At 39.9% G+C, this 26,842-nt stretch overlaps 1 protein-coding gene across 2 annotated transcripts in view; it reads right to left on the bottom strand.

Moving 5' to 3' along the window:
* The window catches only part of AMPH (amphiphysin), a 178,103-nt gene that overhangs the window by 49,017 nt on the left and 102,244 nt on the right, over window positions 1–26,842 (bottom strand). For both annotated transcript variants that reach the window (XM_065398613.1, XM_065398614.1), the window contains exons 4-11: window positions 22,712–22,806; window positions 18,585–18,680; window positions 15,845–15,952; window positions 14,855–14,940; window positions 12,063–12,138; window positions 10,076–10,158; window positions 7,241–7,382; window positions 2,313–2,441 (exon numbers count right to left, since the gene is read on the bottom strand). In XM_065398613.1, the coding sequence (XP_065254685.1) occupies window positions 2,313–2,441; window positions 7,241–7,382; window positions 10,076–10,158; window positions 12,063–12,138; window positions 14,855–14,940; window positions 15,845–15,952; window positions 18,585–18,680; window positions 22,712–22,806 (815 nt within the window). The remainder of the gene's footprint in view (window positions 1–2,312; window positions 2,442–7,240; window positions 7,383–10,075; window positions 10,159–12,062; window positions 12,139–14,854; window positions 14,941–15,844; window positions 15,953–18,584; window positions 18,681–22,711; window positions 22,807–26,842) is intronic.

Genomic DNA, 26,842 nt, shown 5'->3' with positions numbered 1-26,842 from the left:
AGGACTGTCCTTATTTTTACATCTTGTGCAGCACCAAGCACATTGTTGGTGCTTATTAAACAAACAAACAATGACCAATTATCATAATAGTTTTTTTCCCCTTGTGCTGGAGGGGAAAGGAGGAGGCACGCTCTGAACTATTGAAAATCCTTTTTGAATGTGCAACTAGCGCAGCATGGTACCACACATCAATCTGTGGCTTTGGTGTTTCTTAACAACAGTAAAAATGCCACTGAAAGATTTAATAATTGTTTTAAAGCTCTGCACCAGTAGAAGGCTTTGTGGGCTTGATGGCATTCAGACCACTCGGAACTAACTGCCAAACCAACTGGAGTAACACAATACTACATACATAATATATAATGTAAAAGTGTATGAGAGGCGAGTATGCTTTCTACTCTTTTCATTTATTATATTTTCAATAATTACTTCCCTTATAGAAACCTACAACACTCAATAACACCAGTAGTAAAAACATGATATTCTCTCTGTGCATGCATATATGTTTACCCCAAATTCTTAGTTACATTAAAGACCCTTTACACCATTTGGCAGAGTAAAAGGGCCTTGAAGGTGGCAGAAATGTGATTGACCTTCATTCAAGGCCCTTTTACACTATTAGATCTTAGTGTAAATGAAAATCAGGCCCACCGCTATCTATCAATCTATCTAGACAAATGCAAATTAGATAGATATAATATTTAATGCAGGGGGTTATATTCAGGAACAGGTTAGAATGGCACCTTCTGCGGAAGCCAGGACTCACTTTCCCCCACAGTGGCAAGTCCACATGAACTCAGAATGCTGTGGTGCAAGGCACCTGAAACACTCACTCTGTCAGGGCCCTCACAACCAACCTGCAAAGGCCTCACAGTTAGTGGTTTTGGCCCAGGAGGGGTGTGTGGCCATGGTGGTCAAGGCACGCACTGTTTCACTACATCCCTCTGCCAGTAAGGCCCCTATGGGGCACTGATTATAAGGGGTTGTCTCTACTACAAGCTCTTCAGCAGCACAGCTCGTGCGGCAACTGTGCCACCGTAGTGCTATGGTGTAGATACCTATGACAGCAACGGAAGGGGCTTTTCCATCACTGCAGTAAATCCACTGCCTCCAGAGGTGATAGCTAGGCCAATGGAAAAATTCTTCCATCAACGTGGTTGTGTCTGCAGTGCGGTTCGGTCAACCTAACTACGTCACACAGGACATGACATTTCTCACAGCCCTGAGCGATGTAGCTAGGTTCAAGGTGACCTAAGTTTAAGGTGTAAGCCAGGTCTAAATTAATGCTGTCTTCACCAAGGTAGAATCCTTGCGAAAGGTGGCATTGCATTTTTGTCAAGAAAATCGAAATATTACTTGAACTGAGTCTGGAATCTAATTTTGTTTTTCTTAATTCTGTTTACACCCTCTTGATCTTATATAAATGTAGGTGAAAATATTAACTCTCAAACACATACCACATTAATTCATTCTTTTTATATTTGTACACAGCATACCAGACCTAGGCTCAGATTTCAGACCATTTGTACCTATAACTACCATGACTGTGCCTGCAATCACAATAACTAAGTGAAATTTATGCATGAACATTTTGCACAACTAATTTTTGTTATAGGTATTTGAACCTAGACCATTTTTTATTTTATTTTACAGTATAATTAGACTAAGAAATCAACTTATCTTGTACAGTGCATTGTTGTGTAATTAATATTCACACAGGTCAAAACCAGAGAAGTACCTGATTCAGTTGGGGATGCTTTGCATAAATACATGCAAATATATATTTTTCTTTCAATACACACAGTCATGGAGAAATCTGCACAAAAACATAACTGAAATCACAGAGTGTCACCCTCCCCTCCCACCTCCCCCTGCTTTCCCCAGTCAGAATCAAGAGAGAAAGATTTTTTTTCCTCGTGATTTTGTTGGAAGCCCATAAATTAGCCCAGGATTGCACAAAAGTGGATTTTGGGATATTTGGAAGCATTAGCCTTTAAAAAAAACTAGGCTGAATTTTTAATGAAACCTGAAATCAGATGAGTGTCAAGTTTAGTTACAAACATTTCACAGGCCTTTTAGCTGTAGCCATCCTCAGTAAATCGTATTTCTTCATTTTTTTAATATGCCATCACTACTAATCCTTTTGAGAATGAACAATATGTATAACTCATTCAACGATACTATAAAAGATCAGCGTTGCATGCCCTCTGCACTCAGAACCTCAACTGACATTAATAGTAGTCCCCCTCTTGGAGAATTGGAGGATTTGCAAGATTAGACTCATATTGTAGCAACCCATCTCTGAGACTGACCTGTGAAGGAGTCGTCACACTGATTTCTGGTACAAAGTTGTCCTCAAAGAAGCTGATGATATTCTCCTGCTGCAGCTCCTTTGTGGGTGTGAGTTTAGGCATCGGTGGGACAGGAGGCCCTTTCCTCAACTAGGCAAAGAGCAAAAATGTCACGAAGTAAAACATTAAGGCAGGTATAATGGAATTAATTTTAGGTTTTAAGTAGGACTAAAATAAACAGTTCATCTTAAGTATTTTGGGGTTAGATTCTGATCTCAGTTGCTTCAGTCCAAATCTGAAGTAACTCCACCGACCTCAGCAACTCCACTGTTGTAATTCAGATCAGAAACTCACTGTCTGACTGTTCAAAATCATCTGGTTTGAGGGAAGAAAACATTTTTAAAAATAAATCTCTCGCATCTACGGGGACTCCAGTTGAGAGGATTAATACGACAGCATTTCTTGGCTGAAGATTCAAACTATTAGGGTAATAGGCTGGAAGACACTTCACCTGCAACACAGTAGCATCATTTGCACTGCCGTGTTGCACAGAAACTTAACTCTCTCATTACTTGTTTGCTTAAACTTTCTTCAGTTTATGTCATTTTTCTGACTCATGTTCACCCATTATTTAAGGCTGGTAATGTTAAGTAGCTGGCAGGACTAGGAACTAATGTCCATTTTCCCTAAGACTAAGGGAACGTCTATGCTGCCCCGGAGTTTGGACCATGGAGGTGTGAATAGCAGTGTGTTCCAAAGTGCTGCGTTGTAACTCCCCTGTGTGGATGACAAAAGGTGCCAATCATCTACATCAAAACTTTTTTCTTGACTGTGGCTTTTTATCCAATAGAAAATATGTAAGATTTTCTTTATTTAAAACTACAAGCAAGCATTCCAGAATGAAATCAATTAAAGGCCAGTGACTTAGCCTGAAGTTTCCTAGTCCCCATTTGATAGGCTAGGTACAATACTGTATATATTACTGTTCAAGACGAAACTTGAGTGCCTATAGAAAAATCTTATTTTATCCTTGTGCTATTATACTCTAGTTCAACATAAACTGCATATTATACTCTAGTTTGACAAACTGCTTCACCCTGACACAGGATTTGTTAAATTTTGCAGTTACAAAAGTTATTTGCTTTGGTGACATGTTTCAATGTGGAATAATCTATTGGTAAATAAATATTTTGGAATTTTCTGTTTTCCAGGGAAACCATCCAGTATATTGTCTGGGATAGAGTACATTGCCACAAAACTACAATATTTTTTTAAAGTAATCTTTTTACACTTATCATTAATTTTAGGGGTCTACAAATTTCAGATGCAGCCATCAAAGGCTTGTGCTCTTGAAATCCTAAATATGAAAGAATGAAAAATAGCAGGTCTTTTAGGACAAGTTTTTAATCTTTGTCTTGTGGGTCCTGATCCAAAGCTGAGTGAAGTCAATGGGAATCTTTCTATTGACTTTCTGGGCTTTGCCTCAGGCCCTTAGTGCAGAATCCCATCAAAGACAGGCAAACAAAAACAAAGATTGAACTCATGGTCCTGAATCAGTAAAGCACGCAAGTAATCATGCCTCTAATCAGCAACAACACTTAAGTATGTGCTTAACTTTAAGGACACATTTATGTCCCATTGATGTTAATGAAACTACTCACCTATGTAAGTTAAACATAGGTGTATGAGTATTTGAAGGATTGGAGCTGATGGCATCACATATGCATTTTAATCGCATTTTTCTCTCTTTTAAAATATATATAATATATGAATTTGTTCAAAATTTTCTACAACCACTACAAATTCCTAGATAAACAACTCTGAAGTGCATGAATGAGGCTTAAAGAGGAGAAAGTGTTATTTCAGGACAGAGGGGAAACTTTAGGTCAGAGAAAGTTTGTGGAGTGTCAAACTATATTAAGCATTTGAGAACAGAGGGATGGGGTAATATAGAAAACGATTTCCCCTCAGCATCCCATTAGCTCAGGGATGGGCAAACCTTTTGGCCAGAGGGCCACATCCGAGTATGAAAACTGTATGGCGGGCCATAAATACTCACAAAATTGGGGTTGGAGTGCAGGAAGGAGTCAGGGCTCTGGCTGGGCGTGCAGGCTCTGGAGTGAGGCCAGAAATGAGGAGTCCAGGGTGCGGGAGGGGGCACTGGGCTGGGGTAAGGTGTTGGGGTGCGGGATCAGGGCTCCAGCTGGGGATGCAGGCTCAGGGGTGGGGCTGGGGATGAGGGGTTTTGGGTGCAGGAGGGTGCTCCGGGGTGGGATCGAGGGGTTTGGAGGGCAGGAGGGGGATCAGGGCTGGGGCAGGGGGTTGAGGTGTGTGGGGAGGCTCAGTGGTGCAGGCTCCGGGCAGCGCTTACCTCAAGGAGCTCCTGGAAGCAGCAGCATGTCCCCCCTCCGGGTCCTACATGGAGGCACGGCCAGGCGGCTCTGCATGCTGCTCCATTTGCAGGCGCCGCCCCTGCAGCTCCCATTGGCCATTTTTCCTGGCCAGTAGGAGCTGTGGGGGCAGCGCTTGGGGCGGGGGCAGCAAGCGGAACCCCCTGGCTGACCCTAAACATAGAAGCCGGGGAGGAGATATGCCTCTGCTTCCGGGAGCTGTGAGGAGCAGTCACCGACCCCGCTCCCCAGCTGGAGCGCGGGAGCGGGACAAGCCCCAGACCCTACTCCCCAACGGGAGCTCGAGGGCCGGATTAATTCAGCTGGTGGGCCGGTTATGGCCTGCGGGCCGTAGTTTGCCCCCCCTGCATTAGATCATCAAGTTTAATTTTCAACATGACATTAACCAAATCAAACAGTGTTGACTTAATTGACACCAGGAATTTTTTTTCAAAATGCCATTGAGCTGTGTGGCTGAAATGAGAAATTATGCAACATTTCTTAAAATCTAGTAATATTTGTCCTTTTTTCATCTTGATCGACTAAAGCATTTAACATACATGTGTAACTAAGTATTTGCGTAGTCCCATTAACTACCTACTTTCTTAACTGCTTTACTTGATAGAGGCCTTAATGATGATGCACCCATGAATTCTGTGATTATAACTGTGATAAACAGCACAAAGCAGAGATGGTAGAAAAGATAACATTCAGGGTCTACAGCCAGGAACTAACAAAGTCTAAGGACATCTACTGTACAGTAGGTCTGTACAGCATTGTTTCCTGCACTGAGGAGAATCTGGTGGTGGACAGCACTGCACTTTTCCAGATGTAACTAGCATGCTGTGATGACACATTTCTTACAACGTGACACAGAAAAAGTGACAAAATAAATCAAATCATATTTATTCTTTAGGAAAGGAAACTATAATCCCTCTGATATCACAAGGATAAAAATAGTCCAAACTATGGATTTACCATGACTAATACCTAATATGATATTCGTGCCTATGAAAATGTAAAAAACAGGCATATAAATCTTGGGCAGACCCTCAAATGATGTAAAGCAATGAATCTCCAATGAAATCAATAGGGCAACACTGAATTACACCAGCTGAGTGTAAAGGTCCTTCAGTGCTGCAAGTAGACTGTGAGTTACAGAGGCAAGCAGTGTAAAAAACACACTCTTCAGAGACAAATAATGTCATGAAAATACAATTATTTTTTAACTGTTCCCCATATAAAAAATAGGGATTGTCCCATATGCTGCAGTACCACTATTTTACATACAGTATGTCAAACTACTGTCATATTTTTACTGTAACTTAAAAAAAATGTAATTCTGTAATCTCTTTCTTTTTATAAGGGTATTAGCTATGTTGTTCTTGTTTTAATTAAACTTTAAACGCTGCCTTACTATAGAAACTATATGCTTGGTATATGTGTAAAGCATCATGTACAATTCTTACACTACTGAAGTTGCCATTAATGAGCCTAATTCTTATCTCACTTACACTGATGAGAATCATGAATGATTCCATTGAGATCAAACTTCTCACTCTAGTATAAAATCAGTATAACAGGACAATCAGGTCCAATAAGTATTTTGCCAAAAATTACCACAGTAGTACAGTATTTGAGCTACCACAATTATTCCTTATCCCAGGTGTCGGCAACCTTTCAGAAGTGGTGTGCCGAGTCTTCATTTATTCACTCTAATTTAAGGTTTCGCGTGCCAGTAATACATCTGAACGTTTTTAGAAGGTCTCTTTCTATAAGTTTCTAATATATAACTAAACTATTGTTGTATGTAAAGTAAATAAGGTTTTTAAAATGTTTAAGAAGCTTAATTTAAAATTAAATTAAAATGCAGATCCCCCCGGACTGGTGGCCAGGACTTGGGCAGTGTGAGTGCCACTGAAAATCAGCTCACGTGCCGCCTTCGGCACACGTGCCAGAGGTTGCCTACCCCTGCCTTATCCCAAGGAAAGCAAAAATTATGGTATCTCAGATAGCACTGTGTGGTGACAACGCTTGGTTAATGTTGACTTTTTAATGGCAATGCTGTGCATAAATAGTCAATAATAAAAGAAAATGTAATCTACAATTCTATTTTTGTATTAATACACATACATGTTTTTAAAAGTTTTTCATATGGTAATTTATGTCCTAGATAGATCTAATTCCCATGAAAACCCTGAATACACATCCTTTTAAAGGTTCTATTCATAAGTATCTCAACACATACATAGTTCAATCAGCACTACTTTCTAGTCTCAATCCGTTCTCCCATCACCTGTTCTTAAGATCAATTTCAACAAGCACCTGCAACGGGAACAAACAGCTGGGGCAACTCATGGTGTCACAGCCCTTCCTGACAAAGCCGCGTCAGTGCTGCTCACCATCACTCTTCATTTTAATTTAGAAATCACTCCTCCTCACTCCAGCACTCACCACCCAAATGTAAATCTCACCGGATTTATCTGCTGTGGAATCTCCCACAATAGCTCATCTACATCTGTGTAAGAGGCCCGCTCCCCAGGTTAGCTTTGCTCCTACCTGTGAAGGTGATTTAGGCCGAGCTGGTGCAGGAGATGAAACAGGTGCCAGTGTATGATTGGGACTAGATGAAGGGCTAGGCAGGGGAGAAGCCTCCTCAGGGGGCGATGGTGTTTTCGCAATGCGGAGTGGACCTGAGTCACTGGATGAACACAAAGTAACAAGTTCTGAATATATCATGAGGCTTCACTGACTTTATACCATGAGTTACATTTCTGAACCCTTTGAGAAATGTAGGTTTCTGACTCTATAGCCTCAAATAATGATATTTTTGACACAATAGTTGAAATGCATCCCTGGCATCAGGGATGTATTTGGCCTCTTATGTAATTAAATAACTAAAACAGTGATTAAATTCAAGCTATCAATGAACTATAATGTCAAAGGAAATCCTTATTTTCTAGAGGTTGTTTTCTAGAACATCTACTGTTCTCGTGCCTATATCTTCAAAAAATGGAGTCCTTACATTTCAGAAGCTTCTGTATTTGAAATGATTTCTCATGTCAGTTTGAAAGTATAATAAAATGTGAATGACAATTATTGTCATTAACTCATTAACCAATTTACTTTACACAGCTCACAATCTAAAAGGCTCCAGTGATCTACAATCCCAGTTCAAGGCTCAATAATAAATATTAGTAATCATACAGAACAACAGCTATAAGATGAAATTTAATCAAAAACCAAAGTATACTACTAATTATAGGGCCACATTTTCAGCTGGTGTAAATCAGCATAGCTCAGTTGATTTTGTTAGTGCTACATCAATTTATACCAACTGGATCAGACTCAAAGTCTGAGGGACATTTTACTGTCTAGAGATTTCTAAAGTCTAATATTGAAAACAGATTTTTCCTTCTATAATTAATGAGCCTACAGTCTACAGCGTTCTATGAGCACAGTATTCAATAAGAGGAGAACTGGCCGTACGTATCTTTAGGGAGAAGTGAAGCATTACATGATTGAGGAGACCAGTCACAATCATGTTCTTAACACTAAAGCAAAGCAAATTTATTCTTTGGCAAGAATATATTTTAGCTCACACTCACCACCTCTTTCTGTGGAAATATTTAAAAAAAAAGGAATATGCAGTTATTAAAAAGCTCCTTCCTATCTATTTTATTTCCCTTCAAGGTAGCGTATTCAATGACATGCCCCTTTAATTTTTTTTTGTTTTCCTTCTCCCACCCTCTGAAGAAAAGTTCAAACTTCATTGTGTTCTTTATTTACTTCTTAATAAAAAATAACAACTGTCTTATCCTGAAATTATCCTTTCCTGAGTTCCTGAACAAGCTTTTGGAATGCCAGTAAAAAACCGCCCTCAAAGAATCCATCCAGGTTTGACACAAAATCTAGTGCATGTTGGGACATAAGATATTTCAGAGTGTGCACTGTAGTTAATTTTATGCAGGCTTTCGGCAAAACAGTTAGACTCAAGTAAAGCTGTTGGTTCTTCAGCTTAATGCTGAATCTTAGCATAACAGTGAAAAACTTCCAAACCAGGGTTATGATAGTATTCACACAACAACATAATGTAGTGATACCAAAAAAAAAATACCCCAAAAACCTGGGTGTCATACTGGAAGGTCAAAAATACAAGGTTATTTAAATAAATTAGAAAAAAAAGCCCATATTGCATTAACCACTCTCTCTTCTGGCAAGAGTAACTTGGCAAAGGAAGAGCAGGGGAAGCACGGGTGTGTTTGTAGAGCCACAGATGGCCAGAATACGGGTATATATTAATGCTAGTTTTAAAGTATTTTGATGGAAAATTCCTAACAGAAAGTGTGGTTTCTGTAAAATCAAAGTTTCTGCAAGTGCATCATGGGAGATGTAGTCCAACCAGGGAAGTCCATAGGGAAGAGTGGGGACATTAAGGAACTCCCATGAGGCATTGTGAAAGCTCACACAGATGCAGATTAATGTCAAACAAACCCAAAATGAAATGTTTGGATAATTCTGAATAGACATTTTTCTAACCTTTGCATTTTGTGAAAAGTTCCAGTATTTCAAGTTTTCCTTCTGATTTAGGATGAAAATAAATGCTGAAATATTGGAATCTCCTTTGGGACAGAAATTCTGTTTTTTGATCAGCTCTAATTAATGCTAATGTGACACTGTTAAAGGGGCAAATTAGCACATTGGTCAAAATTTAGTTCCACGATTGCTTATGCAAGGGATGATGGTTATAAATGCAGGAATTATGTATTCTGTCTCTCTAAAACTTCAGTTTTTTTCTATAGATCAGTACCATTCTTTTTACACTTTGTGCCTTTTCATCCCATCATCATTATACAACTGAAAGCAGAAAACATTTCTATATACGCCAGGCAGAGAGGCAGGAGATCATGCTGTGTGCAAAGTAAAAGTCAGGAGATAAAGGATCAGTATCACTAACCCCAAGTGTTCCAAAATCATGAGCTAAGCTCCCATAAAGCATGAGATTGGCTTAGAAATAATAATTTTATATATATATAATTTTGGGATTCTTTTAATTTGCCTTTCAGTTTTTGAACCTTTAGGGGGCACTTGGGCCATGTACTCAGGCTTTCCTTAGCAGACCTTGTTTTTAATGAAACCTGAGATTCTCACCTACTCACATGCCTTCAGGAGCCATGGCTTTAAGTAAAACACCATGTATTACAAGACTTGTGGTAAAATAATTAGCCAAGACAACACTGTTGTATATTCCACCTATAAGAATGCAAGGGCCAGATCCTTAGCTGCTGCACCTTGATGTACATAGATGAAGGTGTAGCAGTACCACATGCTATAGGTAGGTTGACTATTTTGGAAAGGTGAAAGCCCATTGTAATTTCATAAACAATTTATTACCTGGGTGCTCCTTGGATGGTAAAGGCCTTGTCAGCATGCTGATCTCCCAATTTGGTAATCACCTCATACAGTTTGTGGCATAGCTGAGAAGAAAAACACTTGTCTATTTAATGTGATATTAGGTTAAAGGTTGCAATATTAGATAAAAGTGCAGATGGTAAGCCTGGTTTAGAAATTGCTGACTTCTCTAAAAAAAATACAGACCTCTTCAGATATACCATAGTGCCATGTTCATTTAGGGCCTGATTCAAAGCCTACTGAAGTTGTGATGATTTGGGGAGTCTATGTACAATTTATTCGTTCTGTATATGATTATGAATTCCATGTGTTACTCTAACCTGCAACGTATAATGAGTGAGCCATGGCTGTCAAGGACACTCTTGCATATTCACACCCTATCTGGATGAAGCTACAGAACAAATAAAAGAAGTTGTTAACATGAATGGCTCCCATTCAAATGAGAACAGCGTAGGACATTAGGTTGTCTGAAGCCTAAGAAAACAAGTTTCCTTCAACTTTTCTGCAGGGTTCCTTGGTTTGAAGGAATGGAATTTCCCCAGAAGCAGGACAAAGAACCAAGTTACTAGTACTAGCTTTTAACAAACACAGACTGAGTGTGTCAGGGAGACAAAGGAAGCTTAGGGCAGGAGAGATGAACAAAGGGACAGGCTTTTGAGGGAGAAGGGACTTCTTTGACTACAGAATCAGCCAACAAAGAAGGGAGATGTCTGCAGGTAGGGTGACCAGATGTCCTGATTTTATAGGGACAGTCCCGATTTTTGGGTCTTTTTCTTATATAGTCTCCTATTACTCCCCACCCTCTGTCCCGATTTTTCACATGTGCTGTCTGGTCACCCTATCTGCAGGAGGGAGAGAGAAAGCAAGAGAGAGAGATTCCATGATTCAATAATTAATTGACATTTGTAAAGTGCTATAGGGTGTTTCTTAGATGAAAAAGAGGCCAATTTTATGGCGTATTTTGGTTTGTGTGGAGAGCTCCTGAAGGGAGTCAGTCTTAAACTAACTTTATTAACAATAGAGTGCTGTTAATTACCAGGCTCAATCCACAGGTTTGCCCTTAATCCATACTAAAGATATGAAGCAGAACTCACCCTGTACCAGTACTGTAGAAGGGTGTGGGTTTTATCATTGCATACAACTAAAGTGCATACCTCTGGAATTCATACTCAAAGGAACAGGCTATTTTTTTAATTTTTGGAATATGGTGGGATCTCCAACCTGTAAGAGGACAGTGGCTGGGGATGTCAAGTGTGAGGCACAGTCAAGGTTACTGTTGGACCCTTACCTAAAAACTTGGTTAGTTTCTAGTATTTCTTTAACTCTCTCTCTCTCTCTCTCTCTCTCTCACACACACACACACACACACACACACACACACACACCTGGTCTGCACACAGTTATTGTACCAGTTTAACTATTTTTAAATTTAACTGATTTTGGGGTGTAGACAAGCTCTTAGGCACTGACTTGGTGAAGTATATAAGCATACGGTCATAAGTGTCTTACTGAAGTTACTCTGTTTGCTTGAGAACCATGGGCATATTGATAAATTGCTGGCAGTGTAGGAATTCACAGAGGTAGATCTTGAAAGGGGAAGCCTCTACCACTGCCTCTTGCACTTGTTGAGCTGATGCAGTTTTAAAATTAATGCTGGCACAAGGTGCTCAGCAACCTTGCCCCATTAATAATGTATAAGAGGACAGTATGAAGAGAGGGAGGACATTCTAACAAAGAGAAAGAACTTAACTTTGCAACTGCAGTTGGATTTTAATCCAACAATGTCAGGGACATTACTTTGGCATAGTGCGAAGAAGTGTAGTGAAAACTCATGTTAATACTACACTGTGACCAGGGATCAAGGCAGTAAGGACAAATTCTCAGATACATCGCTGCAATATTTTCCACTGCTCCCAAAGACAACATTTGTTTGTTGCATAATTCACACAGCACATTCAGTTTTACTCACCAAAGCTATTTCCTTGTGAAACTTGGCTTCAAGGCTGGATATATTTTTGAAAGTGTTCACATAGAAGCCAACTCGTCTGAAAGAAGATGACAGAGAGAAAGGAAAAAAGGAGGGTGAAGAGAGAGGAGAGAAAATGAGCTGTACATTTCTTTCAAACAACAAGCAACATTCTTTATTGTGTCCTGATGATTCTGAGGAAAGCAAACAATTGAACGGAATATTAAACAAAAAATTGTATCTTGATTCACTGATTATGTAACAATTCCTGAAGCGGTGCAGCTGGGGGCCAGATTCTGCCACCCTTGTTCATACTGAGGGTTACTTTCTTCCCCACATGGTCCCATTTATGTCAGTGGAAATACTTAGGGAGTAGATTAATACTCAGTGTGAATAAGGGTGGTAGAATCTGTCCTGTAGGCATTATCACTGAAGTTAATATAATCAGTGCCCAATATACAATGATAATTATGTATTGTACGTAAGCTCCTACCATGTTAGTACAGAATCATTATTATTATATATTTATAGTACAGTAGCCTCTACAGAGCACCAATGGGAGCAGGGCCCCACTGTGCTATGCACTGTACAAATACATAGTAAGAGCCTTCGGGTATGAGAGAGAGAGGAACAAAAAGGACAGGCTTTTGGAATTTACAGTCTAAATAGACAAGACAAAGGGTGGGAGGGGAAAGGCGAGGCAGTCAGAAGTGAAGTGACTTGCCTTAGGCTACACTGCAAGCCAGTGGCAGAGTCTAAAATAGAACCAAGATCTCTTGGATCTGAGTCCAGTGCCCTATCCCCTGGACCACACTGCCTATTCAAATCATAGTAATTTCAGATCCAAGAGATGAGAAACATGTTCCCCAAATCTGGAATACCCATCTAGTTGCTGGCCTTACTGAAACAAGAATATATGTTGTTTAAAGCATCCAGGCTTTAAGCAAGCAAAAAAAAAATGGCAATGTCTATTTTTCGCAAGACTCATCCTGAGCTCTTTCAGTCTCACTACAGTAACACAGTGAGGCAGGCAAGATTAGCAAATACTCCTGTGCTCCTAGAGATTAGTGCAGCAGTATCTTATCTCACATAGGACTTCTATGGTGGAGAACATTATAGTATCCGAGTGCTCACAAACATTAATGAATATATTTTCACAGCATCCCCGTGAGATGAGGTGGCATTATTTCTGTTTTACAGATGGGGAACTAAGGCACAGAGACATTAATGTCAAAAGCACACATTAAATATTGGGTGATCAATTTGAAAATCTGAGGGGGTTTTGAGGGCATTTAACAATGTATGGTTCTTTTTTGTTCAGAACACAGTCTCACAGACTTCAGTTGCAGTCAGCACTTCTGCAAATCTGATCTCCAGGGTGTCAAATTGGGCATCCAGAAAATGAGGTACATACAGTTAGTGACCTCCTGTGAAAAGTTTGGTTCAAGTGACTTGCACAGGATTGCACAGGAACTCTGTGACAGAGACAAGGATAGAATCCATTTCTACAGACCACCGTTCAACTGTCGTAATCACAAGACTGTCCTTTATCTCCCTGCATTACACCTTCCAACTTCTGGAACAAATGAGCTTCATTCACTAAACAAACCTGATTCATTCTCCAACCACCATCCATCGCCTCACAGGCTGCATATGTACAAAGGTTGATGGCAAGCGGTAAGTTTTAAAACACAGATGCCTAAATAGAGCATGCAAAATATGCACACATATGTAAAAGAAAATAATTATGAATGCAAAATACACAATTGTACATGCATGTAGGCATTTGCATAAAGACGATTGTGAGAGCAATTAATTGTTCTATGTGTGTATGAACATTTTTTGAAATTGTTTGATTTTTTTTTTAATTTCGTCCTGAAAATGTGTCTTTGGCTTATATTAGTGCAGGGAAATCTGAATAACCCTAAGAGCATAAAAACTTCATTTCTCGCCTGTTTGGAAATTCCACATTCAATTTCTCCAAATTTTCACCAACAAAAAAATCGCCTTTGGGCTGAGAATAAGCCTGAGAAATTTCATCCCAATGGGTTATTTTTCTGGAAAGTAGTAAGTATCTAAAAAATAGGGGCTTTGAATGAATGTGCTTCCTGAACCATGACTGTAGGCTCAAATGTATATGGAAATTCTATCAACCATTTAGTCTAGTTAGAAGGTAACAGACACACTGTAATGAAAAGGACATGTATGCCAAAGTGTGTGGTGTGGACTTTTTGTTTTTGTGTGTAGTTGGTTGGGTTTTTTTGTTTGGTTTGCTGTTTCTTTTGGTAGCCCATAAAACAAATGTATTGAGGTGATAAGTGCCTGAAAATACGAACACCACAGAAAAATCTGAACGCATCTCACTTTAAATAGAAGTTTAGAGGACAATAGTAGACAGAAATTCTGGCTGCCCCAAGCATCCTTTTTTCAAGTCTCATTTGTCAAATAATGTAACGCTCTAATGGGACATTTCTCTGCCATTCTTGTTCACCTGCCTATTAAATCTAAAATGAAAATACAATACCTGCATTTTACAATTATTTATCTCTTTCTGGTTCTTTTTAAATTGTAACTTGTAACACAGGCACTGCCATGCAATTTTAAAGAAAACAAGCTGCTAGAGATGCTCAGAAATTATGGTTCTGATACTGGTTCTGACACTGGGGAGTAGGACCTACTTCATGTACTGGGACAGCCATTCTGTGACACACATTAAAATTCAGTGGACGTTCAGAGACTAATTCTGTTAGGTTCTTTGAAAATTCTAGCCTATATATGCAAGTTGTTTGGCTTACCTTGACCATAGAGATGGCAGCTCTTCTTGTAAATCAATATTAAAGTCTTCAAACACTTTCTGTGCTTTTTGAAACTCTTCTTCTGCCTATAACAAAGCAAGACATGTTGGCTTTTATTCTCCAAACACAGTGAAACTGCACAAATCTGTTTTTCTATTAACAAAAGGAGAGTGTAGGTCAAACTACTGTTGTTTATTATAGCGTATAAAACTCACTTGTTTCATTTTGCAAAGGCTACTGCAAACATTTTTGTCTAGTTTGGCTTGCATAGGTTTGAATCTCAGGCATTTCTGGTTCCAAAGAATACAACCAAAACCGAAAGAAAAAGTCTTTTTGTGTCAAAATGTGCAAAATCACAAGTTCCATGCGGTTTCAATGGAAACAATAAATTGGCCCATCTTTACTGTAGAGGTTCATAGCTTCTCTAAACCTTTGGTGAACCTTTGCTGAATCTTGCATTTGTAACAAAACTGAAAACCAGCAATTTTCCAAAGAACTCACATTGTAACGTCATTTTCTCAGTTTTACTATTTACACTCTTTTTCTTATTTATTTACAGAGCGAAAGACAATATTCTGAAGAATTTAATAATCCAGGGCAAGATCCTGCAACCCTCATTCATGTGAGCAGATGCTGTTAAATCAGTGGGACTACACATATGATTATGGGCTGTAGGATGAAGCCCCCCATGGTGGTCTCATCTCGGTGCAACTGATCCCTGTACAAAAGGCAAGCACAAAGCCTATGCACCCCTTAAATCCCAGTGCAACTCAAAATAGGACTTAAATGGGACTCACTCCTGCAAGAAGCTGAGCACTCTGGCCCTGATCTAGCAGAGTGCATAACGTGTTTAAACGTCAGCATGTGAGCAGTCCCATTTTCTGAAATGGAAGAGAACAGACTTTATGCTATCCACTGTGCAGAAATAAATGTCACCCAGACTCAGGACGTCTGCTGCCAGTAACATTATTATTTAAAGACATACCCTACCTTTGTAATTCTGCTTTCATCTCTTCTTTTTGAGCTCTGCAAGGCTTCCAAGTGATGTCTTGCACTGTCATAGTCCACCAGCTTTCTGCTTCGCTTTGCAATGCGAGTCTGCAAAAAAAATCAGCACTATTGCCACACATCCAAGCAATCTGAGACGGAACTTTCATTTAATTTGCTTTAATTTGTCTTTGATTCTTTACCCTCTCACTTGCAATCTAAACTTTATTTATCATAATATTGCACAGTGAAAGCACATTTGGTGAAAGAGACAATTTAGGCAATTTATTATTTTAATACGAAACCTATTTATTGAGAAATAAGGGTGTGACAAGAGATGTGTGTGTGGAGAGTTTGCAGGACTGGAATCTCACATATCAATTTTATAATATATGAACAGACGCATCTTTATCTCCAGCAGTGTGAATGAACTCATTAAGTTATACTATAAGGTATCACAAACTATCTTCCCTTTCATACTACACAGTGTGTGAATTTAATGATTAATATATATTAACTTTTTTCAGAGTTAGGAAAAATGCTGAAAACACACTTCTCAGTATGACTTCTTTGAATACATAATGAATACATTTAATTTTGACATCACATAATGGGAATTCCAATTAAGCTACTGTAGGTATCGTAGGACCTCTCATAATACTAAAAAAGGTGCCTTGGAAAATTGCTGACACAACAGTAATGCATATTGTATATAAATTTCCTTTTATAATACTGTGGACCAGATTCCAGGCTGCAGCTAAAGAGAACTGGGCACAGCTCAGGAACAGGAGTGGGACTTTATCTCACCTTGAGCACCCAGGACCCAAGATTGTCTTGGTGCTAATGTTGTCCCTGGTGTCAATTATAGCAGGTGCTGAATGTGCAACCCTTACTCACAGCTAAAGATCATCCCATCATAAGGAAGCTCTGGCTGTGGCCCCCTTTTCCTGGCTATTTTTCCTATGTCAGCAGCCTGGGTAGTGCTGAAGTCACTAAGCTGGTTCTATGCCCCACTAGGATGCCTCAGTACTACCGGAATCTTCTAGTGGCTGGCTAAAATGACTTCAGAGCAGCTGTGCACCAATGGCGAGATGTAAAGTTGACCCAGCATATCAGAGGATCTGCCCCGTGTCTCAAATGAGACTTTAAGTAAACTTGCCAGTTATGGTGGTGATTTTTGCAATATGGCCGCCTGTTTTATAGAAAGTCATTGAGTCCACTCTTTCCTTTCAAATAAGCGCTGATCGGCCCTTAGATGACAATTTTGAGAGTCACTATTAGCATAGGCCTGATTCAAACCAGTAACACAGAAGCAAAAGGACTAAATTAATCACAGGCATGGGTGGCTGCACCTCAGTCAATCATGGGTGAAAGCTTGAGACCCAATTCCACAGTATCTGAAGCCATCCAATCTGGCTATGGCTCTTAAAATGGATGGTGTTAACATAAGCTGGCTACAGCTTTGATGGTATCCATAAAGGTAACACATCAGGATGTTTGATTACAAAGATCACTCCAAATTCAGTTCAATTCCCAATTTCAATACATTTTGACATCCTTATCACCTCAATAGCATTTCATGGTGAAAACAAAGCTGAACCCAGCATTTCTTGAAATATCAGAACACATGCCTTTAACAAGTACCACCAAGAGCTGTAGCCAATCTTGACTGGCTTTAACTGAGTCCTGTTTTAGTGTGTAATTCAGCTGTCAAGGCCACAAAATGGTAACCTTAAATTTCAGCCAATCACAGTCTGTAGAAATTGAACATTTCTGCCGTTCCAAACAAAGCTGAAATCTTTATTTATTTTTTGATGCTTTGGAATAAGTATCCAAAGGATGGCATCTACCTGGCAACTAAATGTGAGTCAGGATTGCTTTGAAAATTTACGGTATCATCCAGTTATAACATTCTCCTTCCTCATCGTCTATTGGGTTAATGAGTTGTTTTCCTTAAAGTCCCATCTCTTCTTTAGTCATGTACTTATTATGTACTCCTCCACTTTACACTGTTGATCATCACAGCCATGCTCCAAGGCCCCAGTCCAACAAGGCACTTAAGCATTTGATTAACTTTAAGCATGTGAATAGTCCCATTGTCTTCAAGTGTTAAGCTTTGTGATTCAGTGTTTTACATTATTGAAATTTCATACGATTTGGGTGTATGCTACTTTGAAATCCTTACAGGGAAGACAGAATTAAAAAAGGACTTGGGGAGTGTATGTTGTGATTTGTATAATAGCAGTCTCTACTGAGATGTATTACAAAGCTTTTGTGATTGATCAAATCACAGAAACCATTTATTGCTTCAAATTCAACAAAGAAAACAAGTGACTCAAACATCCAGAGGTGCATCTAACCAAGAAAAGAATAATGACAGAACTCTTCTGATTCTAATAATTCTGCTGTAACACTTTGGTCTCAAGGCCTTGCTCCAGCACTGCTGAAGTCAGTGGAAGTTATGCCATTGACTTCAGTGGGAGCAGAAAAGACCTACATAAAAGTCTGAAATACAAAGGCTAATTTAAGAAAATCAAATGGTGCTACTGCATAATACTTAATTTTGTTCACTCAGGAAAATAGCATAGACTATGAATGGAATTTGCTTACAGAATTAGATGTGTTACATTCCACATGAGAGCTGGCTTCCTGTATATTCTTTATTTCATTTCTCTCATGATTATGACTCAATAGTAATTGGTAACCTTTTAATTTTTCCCTCTATAGAAATGTATTACTGTACTTTGATATCAGGAAACTGTCCCAGGTATGTATCCAGGGTCAGCAATGATCCATCCACCAGCTTTTGATGAAAGTCTTCCCAGAGCACATCACATTTCTGTAAAGAAAGAGATGAGATACAGAGAAACACAGTTGACAATCACTCAAAATTTAGGGGAAACACTTATGTAAATGGCAAAACACTTATGTAAATTGCAACGCTTAATTCTCCTGGAATCTTATTATGTTCTTCCTGCAAAAATCAGAATTTAGTTGTGAAATGGATAAAAAATCTTCAATGTGAGTTTTAATTTACAATAGAATAGATTTAACTCCGGTAATCAATTAAAAAATGTTGCAGTCTTCAAAGTAGTAGCAGTCTTGGAAAGTCATGAATCCAAGCTTTGCAGGATTACTACTGATTCTAGCAGGCCGGAAGTCCCAAAACCAAAGTTACTCTATTTCCCACCTATAAATAGGTTCACTGATATGTACATCATAACCTCTCCTCTAATGAGCAGCAAAACACAACTAAAACCAAAATAAAATAAAATGAATAAAAGGTGGTTCCTTCATCCACTAGAGTGATTTGTAACCTCAGTTTTGATTTTTCAGTAAAATGTATGGACAATGGAGAAATTGGGTTTATTTTATTTTATTTTATTTTAACAGTTGTTTTCTGGTTGAGTATTCTTCCAGACCAGGGGAAGTCATATATTCCCCTTATTTGTTTCTCTCTGCCTATCATTAATAGAGCATTTTGAAGGCAAATGGCTGGCATAAATAGTTCTGCCTCACAGAACTCAAAGGATCTGTAAGTCAAAAAATTTGGATTCAGGATACAAAGCACTGCTACTCCAACAGACAAAAAGTCCCATTCTTCACATCAACTTCACATCACATCCATTCTTTGCATCAGCTGGGGGCTAGCTCACTCCTATGTAAAGTCGTGGGGGAACTGCCAGAACATGCTCCTTGGAATTCTCCTGTCATTGAGCATGTTAATGCAGCTGGACTGATTAGGAGTACTATGGAGAAATGAGTGACATCCCATGCCAGATGCAAAGTTCTGCTGCTGCTGCTAGAGATCAGTGCTCTTAAAATCTCCTGGGACTTGGTTTCTCAATCTTGGGATTTGAACAGGTGCCGGGCAGGTCACAATCACCGTGCTCTTCTCATGTTTCTAAATGGGAGGGGGATCCCACCTAGATCTCACCTAGATAAGAAGGAAGTTTTGTGGTGATCCTGGTATGGGAAGAGCGAGAACCACTGCCCTACAGGATCCATGGGCAAGCAGCGGTCCTGAAGGCTATTTTCTAGTGACACTGTTTACTCATTCTGTGCCACAAGACAGACATATTGTAAATGCAGTATGACACAAGATGCCAGAATTTATTTAATCTATTTCCTATCATAATTGCAGACTCTAATGAATAATACTCCATTAATAATCCATTAATCACACTTAAAAATCCATATTTATTAACACAATATTTAATTACAGTTGTGTAAAAAGCAGCAAAGCATTAGATCATAGCAAGCAATAGCAATTATGGTACATTGGCATTTGAAAATAACTTGCAGAGACACATTTTAGATAAATTAAAATCTTGGAGGTTTTCAAAAAGTTAATGGGACTGAAAAGCACTTGCTGAATAAATGATTAGTGCCTCAAATCACCTTCTCTCCTCACATAAAGATCAAGGTCATTTAGATGGAACAATTTAGGAATAATTGCCTGTGGACTTGACAAGGTAAGCATATTCTCCTAAACTGTATTTTCAGTAATGCATAAATCTATAACATCACGTCCAAACTTCAGATTAAATTGGAAAAGACTCAGCTGTAGAAACTACAGTGTGTCATGTGTTAATCTGTTTGAGACCATATTCACACAGGTAGGGAGATAGAAGATTTTTCCTGTATGTAACAGAGACCAAAACCCGGCTGTGTTCTCAGGTAAACTACTGTGACTCCAGGGTAACTCCATTTAAATCAGTGAGAATACTTTGGATCTACACCAGTGTGCGATGGATCTGCTAAGCAGGGGACTACAACTCACATACCCTCTCTCCACGGCACTTCCCTACCTATTTCCATTATTGGAGCTCAGGGGAAAACTTAGATCATCAGGGTTGTTCATTTCTACCCACCAAGTAGCACTCGTACCTCTGGCTCCTGCCTTTTACGTCCTGCCAGCCAAATTTGCCATTTGGAATCCCATTGCTGACACCAGTGTAAATTACTGGGGTTTCTCATGACCGGACTACACCAAGTCCCTAAGGTTCCAGTGGCATGCCAGGTACATCAAGATGCAGAGGCAAGCACTGCAGGTGCTTCAGCACCTAGGCCTTGTAGGTGCTAGCCCTCGTGGGATTCAGTAACCACTCAGACCCATGGCTAAGCAAACGGGTATTTTACAGGGCTGGTAGGCAAGGAAATGGTTGCAAATACCCTAGGTATAGAGGCTTAAACAGTCACAGTTCAAAGTGAGCAATAGTGGTTCTTATTCAGGTCCCTGGGGCAGTCTAACCGAGAGACTGGGCTCGTCATTCCTAGTGCCTGAGGTGCCATCTCCAGTTCAGCTTCCATTCAAGCAAACAGGAGCTTGCAGACTAGTCTCAGTCAGTGTCCCCCTTTGAGACCCTTCTGCACTGGCTTCCTGCCCAGCTGCTGCTGTTCTCCTATGCATACCACACTAACCTGCACCTGGCTGTAATATTAACAGCCACAATCTGTTCCACATGCATTTCTGTATACAGTTCTTGAGAAATCTGCTCTGAATTCAGCTTCTCTGCAGCTCTTCTTGCCATGTGGCTACTGCCTCCCAGCAGAGCCCAGACAGCTCTTGGTTCAGGATCTTTCCCCTTACCTGGCCAGGGGAAATGGAAATGCAGTGGGATGGGGGACTGATGTGAGTTGTAGTCCCCTGCTTAGCAGATCCATCACACGGTGAATCCAGAGTAACTCTTCTGGAATCAGTGGTAATACTTTGGATTTACAATAGCGTTTATGAGATAAGATTCTGTCCCAAAGTCCAAAATTAGCAATGATGTAAATGGTAATATAAGTTATATGTCAGATGTAAGTTGTTCAGACAATACATTTAAGTGGGTATAAGCAGTGAAGTAGTATAACTTACACTGATTTGGCATTGTGTGTGTTTACAACACAAATGTAACTTATATTCCATTGGCAGGGAGCAAGGTGGGAGGAGAATAGCAGGAAAAGCTATTAACAGGAGAGTTTGTGTTTGTTTTTCCTGCTACAGCTCCCACACTTAATACCAGATCAGTACAAATTACGTTTGATTATAATTTACATCAGTTTTCTGACCAACTTACACCCTCTTGTCATCAGTAAATTTGCCCATAGACTTCCATGGGATTTAAACTTGCTTACACTTGCTTCCTAATTTGGCCTCTAATATTTATTACACCCTAACGAAAGAAATTCAATAAAAGCACCACCACCACAAAGCCTGGTCCAAAGATAAAAGGGTCATAATCTACTCTCACAATGTTGTAAATCTGGAGTAACTCTTCAGTGGAGTTACTCCAGACTTGCACCACTGTAAACAAGAACAGATTCTGGCTAGAGAAAAGTCAGTATGCAATCAGGTATTCTTTCTCTTATAATTAGTCCTGCCATTATTATGAAATACTACGGGATGATCATGAACATTCAAAATCTTAGAAACGTGCATATAAGATGCCTCGCAGTAGCTTGTCAAATAACTGTTATTGAGCCTAAGTCTGCTCTCACTTCCGGTACACTGAGGTAAATCTGGAGTAACTCCAGATTAATGAAGTTAATACAATTACCTGGGTTTTAAACGAGTGTGAGTGAGACGGGAATAAAGGCCATTATGCATAATAGTTTAGAATGTCAACCAAGTTTTTATTTTAAAAATAAAAATAATTATTGTAAGAACACACTTTTCCACTATCGCTGCATTATGATGTAAATATGGTTCATGGAGTGTTTTCTGATTACTATGAGATGCTCTCTAGGAGGCCTACAATTACATTCTGCACCAATACATTAGTACAGTAAATGAGGAACTCAGTGACTTAAGGTTAATATTTCCATTCTTTGGTTCAGACGAATCTATTCTCAACCACGTTTCTTCACATTCACACCTCTTACCTCTCCAACCATTTTCACATCTTCCCGGCCATACCATTCGGGCTCATATACTTCATGAAGAGATTCTGTAAGCTTCTTAGAGGCCTCTTGCATGCCTAGGATTTTGTAGAAAAACAATAGATTATTCTACACAACACAGGGAATAGTGGGTCAAATCTTTATTTACTTCCACCTTTTTCCCCTTCTACATAAATAGGACCCTACCAAATTCATGGTCCATTTTGATCAATTTCATGGCCAGAGGGTTTTTAAATTTGTCTATTTCACATTTTCAGATGTTAACATCTAAAATTTCACAGTGTTGTAACCGTGAGGGTCCCAACCCAAAAGGTACCCAGAGGTGGGACTGATCTCCCCCCGCCCGAGAGTGGCAAGTCATGGGAAGGACAAGTCCTGTCCCTCCCTAGCCTGGCCAGGACTCACAGGTAGGAGCCCCGAGCTGGGGCGCTCCCAGCAGCAAGGGGGAGATGGGACCCACCTCCACAAGCCTCCTCTGGCTGCAAGAACCTCCGGGGCTGCTGCCCAGCCCCAGAGCTTCCTGCAGCATGTGGAGGCACCCAAAGGTGATCTGCCCACCGAGAGTGGCTGGGACTCACAGCTAGGAGCCCCCAGCTGGGGTGTTCCCAGCAACACAGGGGAGATCAGATTTCATGGGGAAGGGCTTATTTCATGGTCTGTGACATGTTTTTCACGGCCATGAAATCGGTAGGGCCCTATATATAATGTTTGTTGGTGTGGTAAGAATGTAGCTTTCAAAGAGTTTAAACAAAAAATAAACCTTCATGTTCAGAGCATAAACCAGCCACTAACTACCTGGAGTTAACAAGAAATGTCCTTTATAGTCTATTATGAGTGTGACAGAGTAGGGTATCTTTGTATACACTTATGAACTCCATTTTGTATTATGTGCTGAACATGTGTCTAAACTGTCCCAAGGCAGTGTATTGAATTACATTCAGATAGCGGCTCTGCCCATTAAGATAGTGGCTCTGCACAGGAAAAATCACTTGAAAACTTGTTGAAGGACTGTCACTGAGAAGCCAACAAAATGGCAATCTGTAGCTATCAACTTTGAATGCTCTCAGCTCCTGGCTCACCCCCATGGAACAACGTTTTTCTATGCAGGTGATGCTAGCATGAATGGGGGATGGGGCTGAAGCATGCCAGGGGAGCACATGGCAAGCAGGCAGAGACACTGTTCAAGAGAGCATGCTACTCTGTGCAAGAGGCCAGCCAGTGTAACACGTAAGCAGGATGTGCAGGAGAGACTCAACCCAGCCTGAAACACTGACTCACATAAGGGGTGAGATCAGACTGGGGAAGGCGGCCTCTTGTCATTTTAAAAATCTGTAAGTCTTGAGTGCTTTCAAGAGTAAAGTGACTTTGGTTAAGAAATTCCTTTGCTAAACCTGTGTTCCTTGCTTTCTTGCCACATTGTCCCTGAAGGGGTTAAACAAGTAGCTCAGAGAGACCACAGCCTCAGCAGAGCTCTGTGGGAGCTTGTGTACATGACTGGTAGTTGGGAGCTTGGGAGGATTGAGGCACAGGTTTCAGGGTTTAGGGTAGCTGCATTGCAGTCCCATGTCCCAAGAAGGGATCAGACAAAGGGTCTGAGCCTGGAAATGTGCCTAACAAACCCAAAGCTAGAAACAGTGACTATAATTCTGTCCAAACCCAGTTGGCTTGAAAGCACATGGGACTCAGTGTAGGAGTCCACTCGCAACAGACTGTTGGTCATACAGAGGGGTACTGTGCCAGGTTGTAACAATGAGATTCTTATACCCTCCTTTGAACCATTGGCCATTACTGGTGAGAAGATAGTAGACTAGCTAGACCATTTTAATCACTCTGTAATATACAAAATGTCTGATTTCTTCTCACTTACATTGATGTAAGTAAGAAGTAACTCCACTGAAGTGAGCACAGGTAACATCAGTCTAAACCTGTGAGAGGAGAATCAAACCCAGATCAACTGGTTTGACTGAAGTAGATGGGAGTGTTGCCGTTAATTTTAATAGTGGATGAAATCCTGGCTCTATCTGCAGAAGTGAACTGACCCTTCCTGAGATAACCTTAAGGGTTAGGCCAACATTATAATTACACGCAAACTTTATTTAAACTTTTACATAAAACCCGCTGAAATGAGCTGAATTCCAACAACAACAAAACGGAATGCTTGAAAAAAATCCAGCTTTTTAATTACAAAAAAATTGCCAGCCAAAATCTTTGTTTGCTACGGCACATCTGCTCTGCCTTGGAAATATCTCTAGTGTAAGCTTTAGAATTAACCCTTAATTGACTGAATTTCAGAATAGCAGTGAAATTTTGATCTTCCCTGGAAAGAAATACAGACGTTACCCCCTAAATCGGGAATAGCCTGAAACTCCTGTTAGAATACTCCAAGGAAGGTATTTTGTGATCTGCTCAGTGGCCCTCCCACTCATTGCCCACTCTTTGAAAAACACACGGGACATTAAAAGTAAAATGATAAAGTACTTTTCTGTTTACAAAAATGATTTTCTATGTAGAAAAGAAAAAAATAAAAAAGATTTTTCTTTTCTGGCCTCTGCATGGAAGCTTACGGGAAGGAGGGGCACAAGGGTCAAGCACAATGGGAGCTTTTGCATTCAATCTTGCACCATTAAATCCATGGGTGTCTCGCCACTATATGAGCAGGCTGGGACCAAGGAATGCTGGAGCATCTCAGGGCTCTGAGTGCTAACAGAGGTTTGTGTGGAAGAGGGTAGGAGACCAAGGAAGGGGAGAGAGCAGGACCAAGCCTCATCCCACCCCCGTGGCAGGCCAGTGGAGCTGGCTGAATGGAGAGTGGCGCTTTCACTGCACTCACTTTAAAGATAGTGCACTGTCTGTGTGCTTCCCCAGAGCAACAGGAGACACTGTGTGCAAGGCTTCACAATGCTCCGACTGGGCTTGGTGCACCACTCCCAGTGTAGGACTGTTATTTAATGCCACAATCTAGCCCAGAGTGTTCAAATTGATGGTAAGGGCTTAAGGAAGATTTCCCTCCCTCTGCTGGAATTCACTCTCCTCTCTAGATATGGCTACCCGATCCTTGCTAGGAATGATGCATCACTGGACCTTAAAGGTATTACTGATTTTTTTTTAAATGTGATTTAGAATGTACCAGACAAAATGGAGAGTATTTTCAAATATTTTAGTAGAGCTCTATATCAAATCCTCTTTCTACTGCCACAAATTAATTCAGCCAGTAAAAAAAGAAACTAAGCAGCATTGTTGCTTTTAGGAATACTGTGTTCTGACCATTCACTCAGTAAAAATGCACACATCCTTACTCACACTTTGATCCACTCTGAAACATCATTCTTCTGCTCTTGTGCCCTTGAGCACACTGCGTACTACACCCACAACATATGTTCCTGCAGTACACACGCCAACAAAGCCCTTCGCTTTATATCTAGCTGCTGTTTACATTCAACTCAGACACAGATATGATACTGAACAAACAAAAATCAGTGCTGGGTATAAGATCATCTCTATTGACAGATACTTTCTTTTAAACATTATATTTTATATAAAAACAATTAAAAAGCACATAAAACAGGATATGTATAAATAGATGCACAAGAGGAAACAGCAAATAAAAACAACAACAAATACCAATAACAAAATTCAACATTCATTATTTGTAAAACCTGAAAAAACAAAAGGAAAACCAACCAACCAACCCCTCTGAACATGTAGATATCACGCAGGGCATCAATTTTTAAAATGACTAAATAGATAAATAAATAAGTGAGAACATAACCTATGAGTATCGTGGATTAATACACACACAACTGCAAAACTGACCAGACAGGCTCATATTTTTTCCAAGCGAGTCATTTTTTTCCATTAATGCAGTAGTAGAAAGGACAAATATTATTTAAATGTTGCAGATCCTAGTTATACTTCTGTTTAAAAAAAAATGTAAAGACTCTTTATCATGCTTGGCCTGTATCAAAAATACACCAGAAAAGTGCAAACATAATATTTTATCAATGCCCAATAATCTGTTCTTTCCCCATATTGCTGTAGACCCCATAGACCAAATTCAGATGTAACCTAAGATAACGGGAGTTGTACCTAGCTGCACCACAGGGCTAAATTTGG

The sequence above is a fragment of the Emys orbicularis genome, chromosome 2, assembly GCF_028017835.1.
Source record: "Emys orbicularis isolate rEmyOrb1 chromosome 2, rEmyOrb1.hap1, whole genome shotgun sequence".
NCBI classification, from domain to species: domain Eukaryota; kingdom Metazoa; phylum Chordata; order Testudines; family Emydidae; genus Emys; species Emys orbicularis.
This window is presented reverse-complemented; position numbering and strand designations above follow the sequence as displayed.